Source organism: Neltuma alba, unplaced genomic scaffold, assembly GCF_004799145.2.
Source record: "Neltuma alba isolate B1F8T4 unplaced genomic scaffold, ASM479914v2 tig00010350_pilon, whole genome shotgun sequence".
Lineage (NCBI taxonomy): Eukaryota > Viridiplantae > Streptophyta > Magnoliopsida > Fabales > Fabaceae > Neltuma > Neltuma alba.
The window spans coordinates 153492-166458 of NW_021635259.1; the positions used below are offsets into that span (position 1 = coordinate 153492).

The 12967-nt window shown below is 36.0% G+C and overlaps 2 protein-coding genes across 2 annotated transcripts; one reads left to right on the forward strand and one right to left on the reverse strand.

The window, feature by feature from the left end:
- Positions 1-4453: 4453 nt before the first annotated feature.
- Positions 4454-5187, reverse strand: LOC114755937 (uncharacterized). Its single transcript, XM_028944833.1, has 2 exons — positions 4893-5187; positions 4454-4815 (listed from the first exon to the last, which is right to left on the reverse strand). The coding sequence occupies exons 1-2, from the start codon at positions 5185-5187 to the stop codon at positions 4454-4456; spliced, it is 657 nt and encodes a 218-aa protein (XP_028800666.1).
- A 3003-nt stretch (positions 5188-8190) lies between these two features.
- LOC114755931 (uncharacterized) lies at positions 8191-12170 on the forward strand (the record flags this gene model as incomplete). The annotated part of the gene is made up of 5 exons (XM_028944828.1): positions 8191-9294; positions 9690-9938; positions 10386-11017; positions 11150-11920; positions 12053-12170. Coding segments are annotated over 5 exons (2874 nt in total), but the record flags the coding sequence as incomplete, so codon positions are not given.
- Between the last annotated feature and the right edge of the window lie 797 nt (positions 12171-12967).

Here is a 12967-nt window from a genome sequence, read left to right on the forward strand (position 1 = left end):
TTCTTACCTCTACCCTACATAATTTTTTATTTTAAACATAATGTAAGCATTAAAATTATGAAATTCCAGCCTTAACTCAGGCCCTACGTCTGGCTGCAATTGTCCAAAGGTTTGGGAGAAGTTGGTTTTCTTACAAACTCATCACAAAACCACTTGATTCTTTGTTCCTTTCAAGTCTTTAAACACTATTTTAACATCAATTTCATCTTTTCCTTAACTTATAAACTTATATAACTTATAACTTATGTACAGCATGTCCCTTTAGGATTTCAAGCTCCCAAAATCAAACAAAACCCATAACTAAGCTCAACAAAAAAAAAGTAATGGAAATTACACCAAAAACCTTAAACATATTTTCAGCTTGTTTTGGAGCTTGATCTTGCATGGTTTCTTTAGATCTTCTTCTCCTTTCTCCCTTTATATTTTCAGCTTCTCCCCCCTCTTTTCTTGTGTTGGTCAGAAATCTTGGCCATGTAGGAGGGGAAGGGGTATTTATAAAAATTTGCTTAAATCATGCCCCTTGATCTTTTGTGTGTGTGTGGCTTGATCTTTGTTATTCATGATTCTATCCTCTTGATTTTGCTACTTAACCCTCTTAAGTGTCCTCAATAATCAATACCAAAGCCATCTCATATGAGGGGACGTATCATATTGGCTATAATCAAGTAACGAATGGACAATTGATCTAGGTAGGACCTTAGAAGAACCTGTCTCTTACAACCCTAGCCATAAGGACACCACAAGGTTGATCAATCCCTTAATACAATCAAGTATTCTCACAAAAATATAAGGATACAAGCAAAGCTCACATAAAGAGACATAAGCTCAATTCTCATTTATCCAAGTCTCAAATTCAATTACAAAAATCGTAGCCTATATACATAGGCAACCATGGAATACTCTAGAATCAGCATCTTAAGACATAAATGCTAGGGATAATGCCTCATTAATGATTATTTGACTATGGGAGGCACTATTTATTACATAGAGATAAAAGAGAATGACTTAAACTTCAAGGACAACTCTACTACTTGAAAATAGGAAACTAGATTAGAAGATGATCTTCTAGAGCAATCCTTGATCAAAAGGCCTTATTCAAAGCAGATAAAGAAAACGAAACTTCCTAAAAATGAATTTAAATCATAATTAATTTATAATGATACATTCTTGATCCTTTTTTAATGTTCTTGGACTTCACTTATGATCTTTGTCAAAGGCACATGCTTGTCACATAGTATCTTAAGTGAATTCTTCAATCTGAACTTTGCATGGGCCTTGTATATCATCTTGTTGGGCTTTTAAGCAATGTGATCACCATTTTAGGACTTTTTTTTAGGCTCACTAAAATGTGTTTCCTCCAAATAAATAGGCTCTAACTCTTTTGGCTCTCTTATTAGATAATTTAGGGCCTCTTTCATTGATTTGTCCGTAGTCGTATAGGCAATCAAAAACAAGAAAGAAAAGAAGGTTATGCAGCACAATGATGCAACCTAGATGTCGAATCACTTAGTCTAATAACTCTTTGAATTTCTAAGCAAAAATTAGTAAAATTTACTGGTAACAGTATTGAAACAGAGCAAAATGCAAATCAGTATAGAAAGATTTTTGTTGATTTTCCAGGTAGAGGATTGGAGTTATAATGAAAGAAAATGCAGATAGCACCTTGAATTTTAAGAAAAGCAATCAGAGTATCAATTCTCCCAAGAGTTGCACTTCATCTTCATTGCCTTAATTTGATCTAGAGCTAAATGTTACTGAATGCGCAGAGGACTAAACACTCTTAATCAAATAGAAGCTCTATTCGAATGAATCAATTAATCAAACCAAAATATTCAATTTCACTGAATTGTAATAAGGATCTAATTAACTTCTAATTCAAGAATGAATTACCAAGTCTTCTACAGCATTCAATTACACAGCATTCATTTATACGTCTAAAACAGAATACAACCGAATTCTCTCCTAAATACTCTACAACTAGCAGAGCAATTGAAAAAGATAGATGAATGCAGACTCCCTCTTCAATCCAGTAGCTTAGATTCGATTTTGCTCTTGGAAGAATTTGCAGAATTAACTACGCATGATAATGATTGCTCCTTCTTCAACGTTCAACTGCTGTTTCTCCATGGATGTTCCCCAAGTTCGATGATTTCCCACTCAAGAAGATATAGATCAGTTAGAAGAAAAAATGGAATCTCTCCGTCTCCCCTTGCGGCCTCTAGAGAAAAGTTTGTCTTCTTTTCTTAATCACCGAAAAATATATCCCACGTCTGCCCAGCTAAAATTCCTTTTGTTATTCCTTTCTGTTTTTTCGTTTTGTCTTAGCTAGCATGGAGTGATTGTTTTCAAATCATTTTCGTTTTCCCGCCTCCTCACTGTAATTCCCACAACTGAATATTTCAGCTCCTTCGGTGGAATTCCCTCTCCTTTAGTGATGGAAATTAGTTTCCATTAGTGATGGAATTTCATTTCCTTTGAACTCCCCTTTCCTTTCTTCTGGGAAAAATGTTTCTGTCACTCTAAAATTACAATTCTGCCTCTGAATTTAAAATATTAAGACAGAAGTAATATCCAATAGTGAAAATTAATAAGAAGAATTATTAAAATATCACAACTGCTTAATTCTTTTACTCAAGTGCATCAACAATTTATTTATTTATTAATGGAATTAATGCTCAATCCATTTCTTAAAATAGCCTAAAATATACATCCCAAGCATATAAAAATATGATTTATCAAATTCCCCCACACTTAAGTTTTGGCACTCCTGGGACAGAATGACAAATTGAAGCTGAATTTCAAACACATTATTAATGAATGATGCTAAATCTTGCTCAAAGAAATGAAATACTTGTGTTCATCAACCACTTCCTTCAAATGTCATCAATAAAGAACACTCACATGCTAAAAGATCAATTCACAATCATGCAACTTAGCCAAGGACAGCAAATAAAAGATAAGGTTTCTCTCAAGGTAGAGTATTTCCCTCACTCTCAAAGATCAAGGTCATTTCTCTCAAGACCATCTAGCTTAGGCTTCACCATAGGCTTGTAACTGCCCTACATCTCCACCACTTACTTGCCACGAGGCTTTGTGAATGAAAGGGGCTTGTTAAGGTTGTAATGTTGGAAAGGCCAAATTATGGGATGGAAGTGAATGCTAATGATCAATGAACATATGCTTATGCATTTGCCTAGTCAAAATGCGCCTTGTCTATTAAAATTTCAGGCTACTACACAAACACAAGTTCGAATATGGATAAATTCCACCATCCTTACTACTTTGTTAAGCTTCTTTTACTTCTTTCTGTCTCTCTCTCTTTTCTTTTCTCTTTTTTTTTTTTTTGCGTATGCAATTCTTTCCTTCATGCCTTATTTTCTTTTCTTTTTCTTCTTTTTTTTTTTTTTCCTACTATAGCAATCAGCACATAAATGGCAAAAGAGGAAGAATTCTAGCAATGAATCAGCGATGACTAAAGTAATATCAATGAGTTTCCAATCAACAAAAGCTATATCAACACTGAACATCTCTCCAATCAAGCAATTCTGCGATATTATTTCTGTCTAGCATATGCAATGTTCATCAATCATGATGGAATTTAAAAGAACAGTGAAGGGCTCAAGGGGTTAAGCAATGGATTGGTTTAAGTAGGTTGCTGTTTGGTCAAAAGGATTTTGAATGAAATGCCCTTATCATCTTCACAATTCCAAGAGCTCATGTGGTCTTGAATTAAGGATTGAGACAAGTTCTAGGAAGTTACCAAACTAGATGGTATCACACAAAATTTAGGAATGAATTAAGGCTCAAAATTCTTTCAACTGGTTTACTCATCCTTATTCACTTGCCCTAAACAAATTGCATGAGGATTTGGACTTAATGCATGAGAAGAGTTATTTATGATACACACTTTCTGGAATTAGGCTGATTCAGCAAGGACTTCACACTTGAACAAGTTTTAACATTATTCAAAGAAATGCATTCAAAGCTCAACTAAATTCTATGACAGAATGATAAACAAGTAAGCAGCCTTCCAGTTCACTACAAAGTCAAGTCACTACAGCAAGGAGCAGACCAAAGTTGATAAAATCCCTGACTTCTAGACAGCTAACCAAGGGTCAAAACACTGGTTTTCAATGATTACAACTACACTCACTCCCCCACACTTAAAACAGATGTTGTCCTCAATGTACCACAAAAGGGAAAGAGCACATTCACTGTTGCGAAACAGAACTGAACTGAAGAGGGTGTGTGCTTCCACATGTGTGACTGAGTGTCCAGCAGCAGGCAACAGAAAAGTAATAAAAACAGCACCAAAACTCTTTTGTTCTTTTTTTTTTTTATATTTAGAAATCCTCAATTCCCCCACACTTAAATTTTGTAATGTGAAAAACAGTGATACTAATGGCCGTGCAAAATTAGAAAGGATAGGGAGAAAAGAGTACAACCAATCTGATTATGGTGGCTTGTCATTGGCATGATAGTGCTTTAGCAAGTGTCCATTGACCTTGTGAATATGTCCAGTTTGCTCATCCAAGATTTCTACCATTCCAAAATTATGAACTTTGAGTACCACAAATGGTCCATCCCATCTTGTATGGAGTTTCCCTTGTTTGAAAGTAAATCTTGCCTTGTAGAGAAGTACCTTGTCCCCTTCCTGAAAAACCTTTCTCAAAATCCCCTTGTCATGTAAAACTTTAGTTCTTTCTTTATACAAACGGGAATTCTCATAAGCTTCTAAATGCAACTCTTCTAGTTTCTGAATTTGTAGTTTTCTCTCTTCAGCTATAACTTCTAGATTCATATTACAAGTTTTTACTGCCCAATAAGCTTTAGTTCAATTTCAACAGGTAAATGACACGCCTTTCCATAGATTATTCTGAATGGAGACATACCAATGGGAGTTTTATAAGCTGTCCTATAAGCCCACAAAGCTTCATCTAATCTAAGACTCCAATCTTTCCTATTTGGTTTAACAATTTTCTGTAAAATACCTTGAATTTCCCTATTGGATACCTCAGCTGCACCATTTGTTTGTGGATGATAAGGTGTTGCCATCTTATGCGTGACTCCATACTTGGACAGCAATGTTTCCATGAGTTTGTTTGCAAAGTGAGTGCCACGGTCACTAACCAAAGCTTTAGGGATTCCAAACCTGCAAAATATATTAGATTTTAGAAACTTCACCATTGTTTGCGCATCATTTTTTCTAGTAGCTACAGCTTCAATCCAGCGAGACAAGTAATCAACAGCTAGCAAAATGTATGAAAAACCATGTGATGGAGGAAATGGACCCATAAAATCAATGCCCCAAACATCAAAAATTTCACAAAATGTTGGGTTGTTGAGGCATTTCTTGTCTTTTAGATAGCCCACCAAATTTCTGACATTTGTCACAATTTTTACAAAATTCATAAGCATCTTTGAACAAAGAAGGCCAATAAAAACCAGAATCCAGAATTTTTCTTGAAGTTTTTCTTGCACTAAAATGACCACCACAGGATAAAGAAGGAGAAAATTCTAAAACAGAATGAATATCCTCATCTGAAACACATTTGCGGATCAATTGGTCACTACATAGCCTCCACAAATGTGGAGCATCCCATACATAGTATTGTGCTTCTCTTTTGAGTTTTTGGATATGAAATTGATTCATAAATGGAGGCACCACATTAGCAACTAAATAATTGACTAAATTTGAAAACCAAGGCTCTTTAACAGTGACAGCACAAAGCATATTATCAGCAAATGCATCACAAATTGAATATGCCTTATCTACTCCTTCTAAATTATTAGGTAACCTACTCAAATGATCCGCCACTAAATTTTTCGCCCCTGCCCTATCTTTTATTTCAACATCAAACTCTTGTATCAATAACATCCATCTAAGTAACCTAGGCTTTGATTGAGGCTTTTTAAACAAGAATCTTGCAGCAGCATGATCTGTGAAAATGACAACCTTAGAATACAACAAGTACTGCCTAAATTTATCCAGACCGAAGACTATTGCATATAATTCTTTTTCTGTGGTGGTATAATTTGTTTGTGCCTTATCTAATGTCTTAGATGCATATGCAATAACTCTTGGCAGTTTTTCTATTCTTTGCCCCCAACATCACCCCTACATGATGCGATACAGCAAGCTAACTCCTCAACTTCCAATGATCCATTACAAATCCCAACTGGACCAATCACAAGAGCAAGAGCTAAAAGAATTAAGGAAGCTTTGAGTGGGCTAGTGCAAGACACCTTGACAAAGCAAATGGCATTTATTGGAGTATCAAATCTGGATAAAAATGCTGAGGATGTCACTAATGTCATTTGGGCTGAAAATGGAGCTACTGATCATATCTTGGGCTTGGAGACTTCAATTTAAGGAGCTTGGATCAAGTACAACACATGAGAAGACTCATTTGGGCCTAATTAATCATATTTTGGGCTTGATATGCTGATTATATTTCATTAAATGCATTTGTGCGAAAATTCATAATTAGTTGGCAGATTTGACTTTTGAATTTCCAAGTTACCTAAATCAAGTCCTTATGAATTTATTATGTTTTGATTTTCTAGATTGCATTTAATGCTTTTTAGGTCAGATCTTGAATGTATCCTCTATAAGATATTGTAACCCTCATTTTGGGAGCAGATTTGGAATTTTGAATGAAAACTTGCATTTTGCAATTTCTGATTGAGAGGAGTTCTCTCTAGGGTTCTTCATTGAACTAACAGACTTATCAAGGCTTGATCAATCTTGTGGCGTCTTTCAACACTTCGGGTCCTTGTTCTTCCGTGTTCAAGGGTTCAAGTAGATCACCAGACCTTTGTTTACGTTCTTGGGGTGCGTATATTCAGATCGGTTGTGGGTTCGTGGGATTTTTCCCTTGTGGGTTCTCACCATCTTGGTATCAGAGCTTTGGATCTAAACTCAGGTCATATTTTTCTGTTAGTTTACCTTCATTTTCGTTCTTCATTTGGTGCCTTTTCTTGTGTCTGTTCGTCTTCTGCGTTTCTGTTCATCACCGAAATTGTCATCCTTGTCCATTCACTTTTCCGTTGAGTTTTGTGAAGTTTAATAGGTCATTTTCATAGTTCGGAATCCCTTCTTTCGTCTCGTTTTGGTTTCATCTAAATCCGACTTTTGTAGGGCAAGTTATACCCATTTGAAAAGGACGCGTTTTCTGGAATTTCTGGGTTCAGATTGCTTGTTCTGTTTTGTTTATGGTATTTTTGTGATTTTCCTTGCATTATTCAGTGAAAAAAAAAAAAAGAAAAGGGAAAAGACAAGAAAAAAAAAGGAAAAAAAAGGTACCCAAAAAGAAAGGGACAGAAAAAAAAAACGAAAAGAAATTATAGTGCTGGCAGTGTTTTGAGCAAATCATCTTCATATCCAAATTCTATTTTGGCTTTTGCAATACTTGTGTCAATTGAGTTTCTGACTTTTCTTGAAGGTCCATATTCAATACTCTTAATTTCTCAAAGTTCCTAAGTGTTGGCTGATTCTGCATATTGTGATTGCTTTGTTTAAATTGTTTAGTTCTTTAAAGAGCCTCAAGAGGGATTTCAGAGTGGAAAAAGGCAAGAGTGATATACCTCAATTTAAAAGCCAAGTTTGAGTGAAACACGAGTGTTGAGTGTCATTCTTGAGGGAAACACGTGAGGAAATTTGTGAGGAACTTTACTTCACTAACATAATTAATTTTCCTTGAAGTCACAATGTCTAATGCAGATGGGACATCTGGTGGTAGTGGAAATCCAATGAATATTGAAGACACCCTTAGGGCAATGCAGCAACATTTTCAACGGATGAATGTGGTTTATGGAGAGATAAGGGATAGAATGGATAGACAAGATGAAAGGATTGTAAATCTGCAAAGAGCCCAACCTAAACCTAGAAGGCATGGAAGGCAAAGGGAGGTTTCTATGGATGACTTTGAATCTGAAAATAACAAAGTTGGTGGTAGTGAGGATGAAGTCAATTCTGAATCTGAAGTTGAACTGATAAGGAATAGGCATAGAGGGGATAGGTATGGGAGAAGATATGGGAGAAATAACCCAAGGGAGAGAGATAGAGTAGATGGGAACCTTGGGAGCATCAAAATGAAGATACCATCATTCCAAGGTAGAAATGATCCTGAAGCCTACTTAGAGTGGGAAAAGAAAATAGAAATGATCTTTGAGTGTCATAATTATTCTGAAGCTAAAAAGGTGAAGTTGGCAGCAATAGAATTCACTGATTATGCCATTGTTTGGTGGGATAAATTGGGTATTAATAGGAGGAATAATGGAGAGAGGCCTGTAACAACTTGGAGCGAAATGAAAGCTCTAATGAAGAAGAGATTTGTTCCCAACCATTATTTTAGAGAGCTTTATCAAAAGTTGCAGACCCTTACACAAGGTCCTAGGAGTGTAGAGGAGTACAATAAGGAGATGGAATTGGCCATGATAAGAGCTAATGTGCAAGAAGATAGAGAAGCAACAATGGCCCGATTTCTAAGTGGGTTGAACAAAGATATAGCTGATATAGTTGAATTGCATCATTATGTAGAACTAGAAGACATGGTGCATATGGCTATTAAGGTGGAAAAGCAACTCAAGCGAAAAGGTGCTTCAAAATTTCATTCTGGATCAACTTCTTCTTTCAAACAGAATTGGAAGAAAGGAGAAAAAGCTATCCAAAAGGAGACCACTAGAGGCAAAGAAGAAGCTTCATCAAAGAGCAAAGGTAAATCTGATTCCCAAACTTCTAGAAATAGGGATATAAAATGTTTCAAGTGTTTGGGTACAGGTCATATTGCTTCTCAATGCCCCAACAAGAGAGTTATGATTCTGAAAAATAATGAAGTTGTGACTGAAAGTGAGAGTGAAAGTGATGACTCCATGCCCCTACTTGAAGATGCTAGTGATGATGGGATTGAGTATGCTGTGGAAGGAGAATGCCTTGTGGTTAGAAGAGCCTTGAATTGTCAAGTGAAGGAAGATGAGTTGAATGAGCAAAGGGAAAATATTTTCCATACTCGCTGCCTCATTAATAACAAGGTATGTAGTTTGATAATTGATGGTGGGAGTGTTACAAATGTTGCAAGCACTACAATGGTTGAGAAATTACATTTGCCCACTGTTAGACACCCTAGACCATACAAGCTGCAATGGCTGAATGAATGTGGGGAGATTAAAGTTGATAAGCAAGTTCTTGTTTCTTTTTCAATTGGGAAGTATTGTGATGAAGTATTATGTGATGTTGTTCCTATGCATGCTGGACATATACTTTTGGGAAGACCTTGGGAATTTGATAGAAAGGTAAAGAAAGATGGGCTTACAAATAGATATTCTTTTGTAATGAACAACAGACCCATTACTCTTGTACCATTGACCCCAAAGCAAGTGTATGAGGATCAACTTAAGATGAAAAAAGAGAGAGATAAAAAAGAGAGTGATATGAAAAATGTGAGAGAGACATCAAAAAGAAATGGGAGTGAAAAGGAGAGAAAAGATGAGAGTTCAAAAAAAGAATTTCAGAAAAAAAATGAAGAGAGAAAAGAGAAAAGAAATTGAGTTTTTATGCAAAAGAAAGTGAAGTGAGGAATGCCTTTTTGGCTGAACAACATTTGCTTCTCCTTGTTTACAAGGAATCCTTTTTGGATACTAATGACATTAACTCTTCCTTTCCAAGTGTTGTTAGTTCTTTATTGCAGGAATATGTTGATGTGTTCCCAGAGGAGATTCCACCTGGATTACCACCCATTAGAGGAATTGAGCATCAAATTGATTTCATTCCAGGAGCAACAATTCCTAATAGGCCAGCCTATAGAAGCAATCCAGAAGAGACAAAGGAACTTCAAAGGCAAGTGGAAGAGCTCATGGCAAGGGGATATGTTAGAGAAAGCTTGAGTCCTTGTGCTGTTCCGGTACTTTTGGTCCCAAAGAAAGATGGAACTTGGAGGATGTGCATTGATTGCAGAGCTGTGAATAACATCACTATAAAGTATCGCCATCCCATTCCTAGATTAGATGATATGCTTGATGAATTGCATGGTTCTATTGTCTTTTCTAAGATTGATTTGAAATCTGGATACCATCAAATTAGAATGAGGGAAGGGGATGAATGGAAAACTGCTTTCAAAACAAAACATGGTTTGTATGAATGGTTAGTTATGCCATTTGGGTTAACTAATGCACCTAGTACTTTCATGAGATTAATGAATCATGTTTTGCGTGCTTTCATTGGGAAATTTGTTGTGGTTTATTTTGATGACATTCTGATTTACAGCAAGAATCTTGATGAGCATTTGAATCATTTGCATTGTGTGCTTGATGTTTTGAGAAAGGAAAAATTGTTTGCAAATATGAAGAAGTGTGATTTTTGTATGGATAAAATTGTTTTTCTTGGCTTTGTGGTGAGTGCTAAAGGAATAGAAGTTGATGAAGAAAAGATAAGAGCTATTAAAGAATGGCCAACACCTAAAAGCATAACTGAGGTGAGAAGCTTTCATGGTTTGGCTAGTTTTTATAGGCGCTTTGTCAAAGATTTTAGCACACTTGCTGCACCACTCACTGAAGTTATTAAAAAGTCTGTTGGTTTTAAATGGGATAAAGAACAAGATGTTGCATTCATTAGGCTTAAGGATAAATTGTGTTCTGCACCTGTATTAGTATTGCCTAACTTTAACAAAACTTTTGAGATTGAATGTGATGCATCTGGAGTTGGAATAGGAGCTGTTTTGATGCAGGAAGGAAAGCCAATTACTTATTTTAGTGAAAAGTTGAATGGAGCAGCCTTGAAGTATCCAACATATGACAAGGAGCTCTATGCACTTAAAAGAGCATTAGAGAATTGGCAACACTACCTTTGGCCTAAACAATTTGTAATTCATACTGATCATCAATCTTTGAAGCACATTAAGGGTCAAGGTAAGCTGAACAAGAGACATGCAAGGTGGCTGGAATTTATTGAGACATTTCCGTATGTCATCAGATACAAGAAAGGTAAAGAAAATGTGGTGGCTGATGCATTGTCAAGAAGGTATACTCTTCTTACTACTCTAAATGCTAGGTTGCTTGGTTTTGAATATATCAAGGAATTGTATGCCATTGATGCTGATTTTGCTGAAGTGTTTCTTGCTTGTGAAAAGAAAGCATTTGAAAAGTTTTATAGGATTGATGGGTACTTGTTTAAAGAAAACAGATTGTGTGCGCCTCAATGTTCTTTGCGAGAATTACTTGTGAGAGAAGCACATGGGGGAGGATTAATGGGTCACTTTGGTGTGAAAAAGACTTTGGATGCTTTGCATGAACATTTCTTTTGGCCTAAAATGAAACGTGATGTGGAAAGAATCTGTGCTAAATGCATAACTTGTAAAAAGGCTAAATCTAGAGTCTTGCCACATGGTTTGTACACCCCATTACCTGTGCCTAGTGAACCTTGGGTAGATATATCAATGGATTTTATTTTGGGTTTACCTAGGTCAAGAAAGGGTATGGATTCCATATTTGTGGTTGTCGATAGATTTTCTAAAATGGCACATTTCATTGCTTGCCATAAAACTGATGATGCCACATACATTGCTGATTTGTTCTTTAAGGAAATTGTAAGACTTCATGGTGTTCCTAAAAGTATTGTTTCTGATAGGGATACAAAATTCTTGAGTCATTTTTGGAGGATTTTGTGGGGTAAGCTGGGTACTAAATTATTGTTTTCTACTGCTTGCCATCCACAAACTGATGGACAAACTGAGGTAGTTAATAGAACTTTAACTCAATTGCTTAGAACTGTGATTCAAAAGAACTTGAAGAATTGGGAAAATTGCTTGTCATTCATTGAATTTGCTTACAATAGGAGTGTGCACTCATCTACTGATTATTCTCCTTTTGAAATAGTGTATGGTTTTAATCCACTAACTCCCTTGGATTTATTACCATTGCCTATTGATGAGAGGGTCAGTCTTGATGGGACAAAAAAAGCTGAAACAGTGAAACAACAAATTGAAAAGAAAATTGAGCAATATGCATCCAAGGCTAACAAAGGAAGAAGGCGTGTTCTCTTTGAACCTGGTGATTGGGTGTGGGTGCATATGAGGAAAGAAAGATTTCCAGCTCAAAGAAAGTCCAAATTAGCTCCAAGAGGAGATGGTCCATTTCAAGTGCTTGAAAGAATCAATGACAATGCTTACAAAATTGATTTACTTGGTAAGTATAATGTTAGTGCTACTTTCAATGTGGCTGATTTATCTCCTTTTGATGCAGGTGATGATTCGAGGTCGAATCCTTTTGAGGAGAGGGGGAATGATGCGATACAGCAAGCTAACTCCTCAACTTCCAATGATCCATTACAAATCCCAACTGGACCAATCACAAGAGCAAGAGCTAAAAGAATTAAGGAAGCTTTGAGTGGGCTAGTGCAAGACACCTTGACAAAGCAAATGGCATTTATTGGAGTATCAAATCTGGATAAAAATGCTGAGGATGTCACTAATGTCATTTGGGCTGAAAATGGAGCTACTGATCATATCTTGGGCTTGGAGACTTCAATTTAAGGAGCTTGGATCAAGTACAACACATGAGAAGACTCATTTGGGCCTAATTAATCATATTTTGGGCTTGATATGCTGATTATATTTCATTAAATGCATTTGTGCGAAAATTCATAATTAGTTGGCAGATTTGACTTTTGAATTTCCAAGTTACCTAAATCAAGTCCTTATGAATTTATTATGTTTTGATTTTCTAGATTGCATTTAATGCTTTTTAGGTCAGATCTTGAATGTATCCTCTATAAGATATTGTAACCCTCATTTTGGGAGCAGATTTGGAATTTTGAATGAAAACTTGCATTTTGCAATTTCTGATTGAGAGGAGTTCTCTCTAGGGTTCTTCATTGAACTAACAGACTTATCAAGGCTTGATCAATCTTGTGGCGTCTTTCAACACTTCGGGTCCTTGTTCTTCCGTGTTCAAGGGTTCAAGTAGATCACCA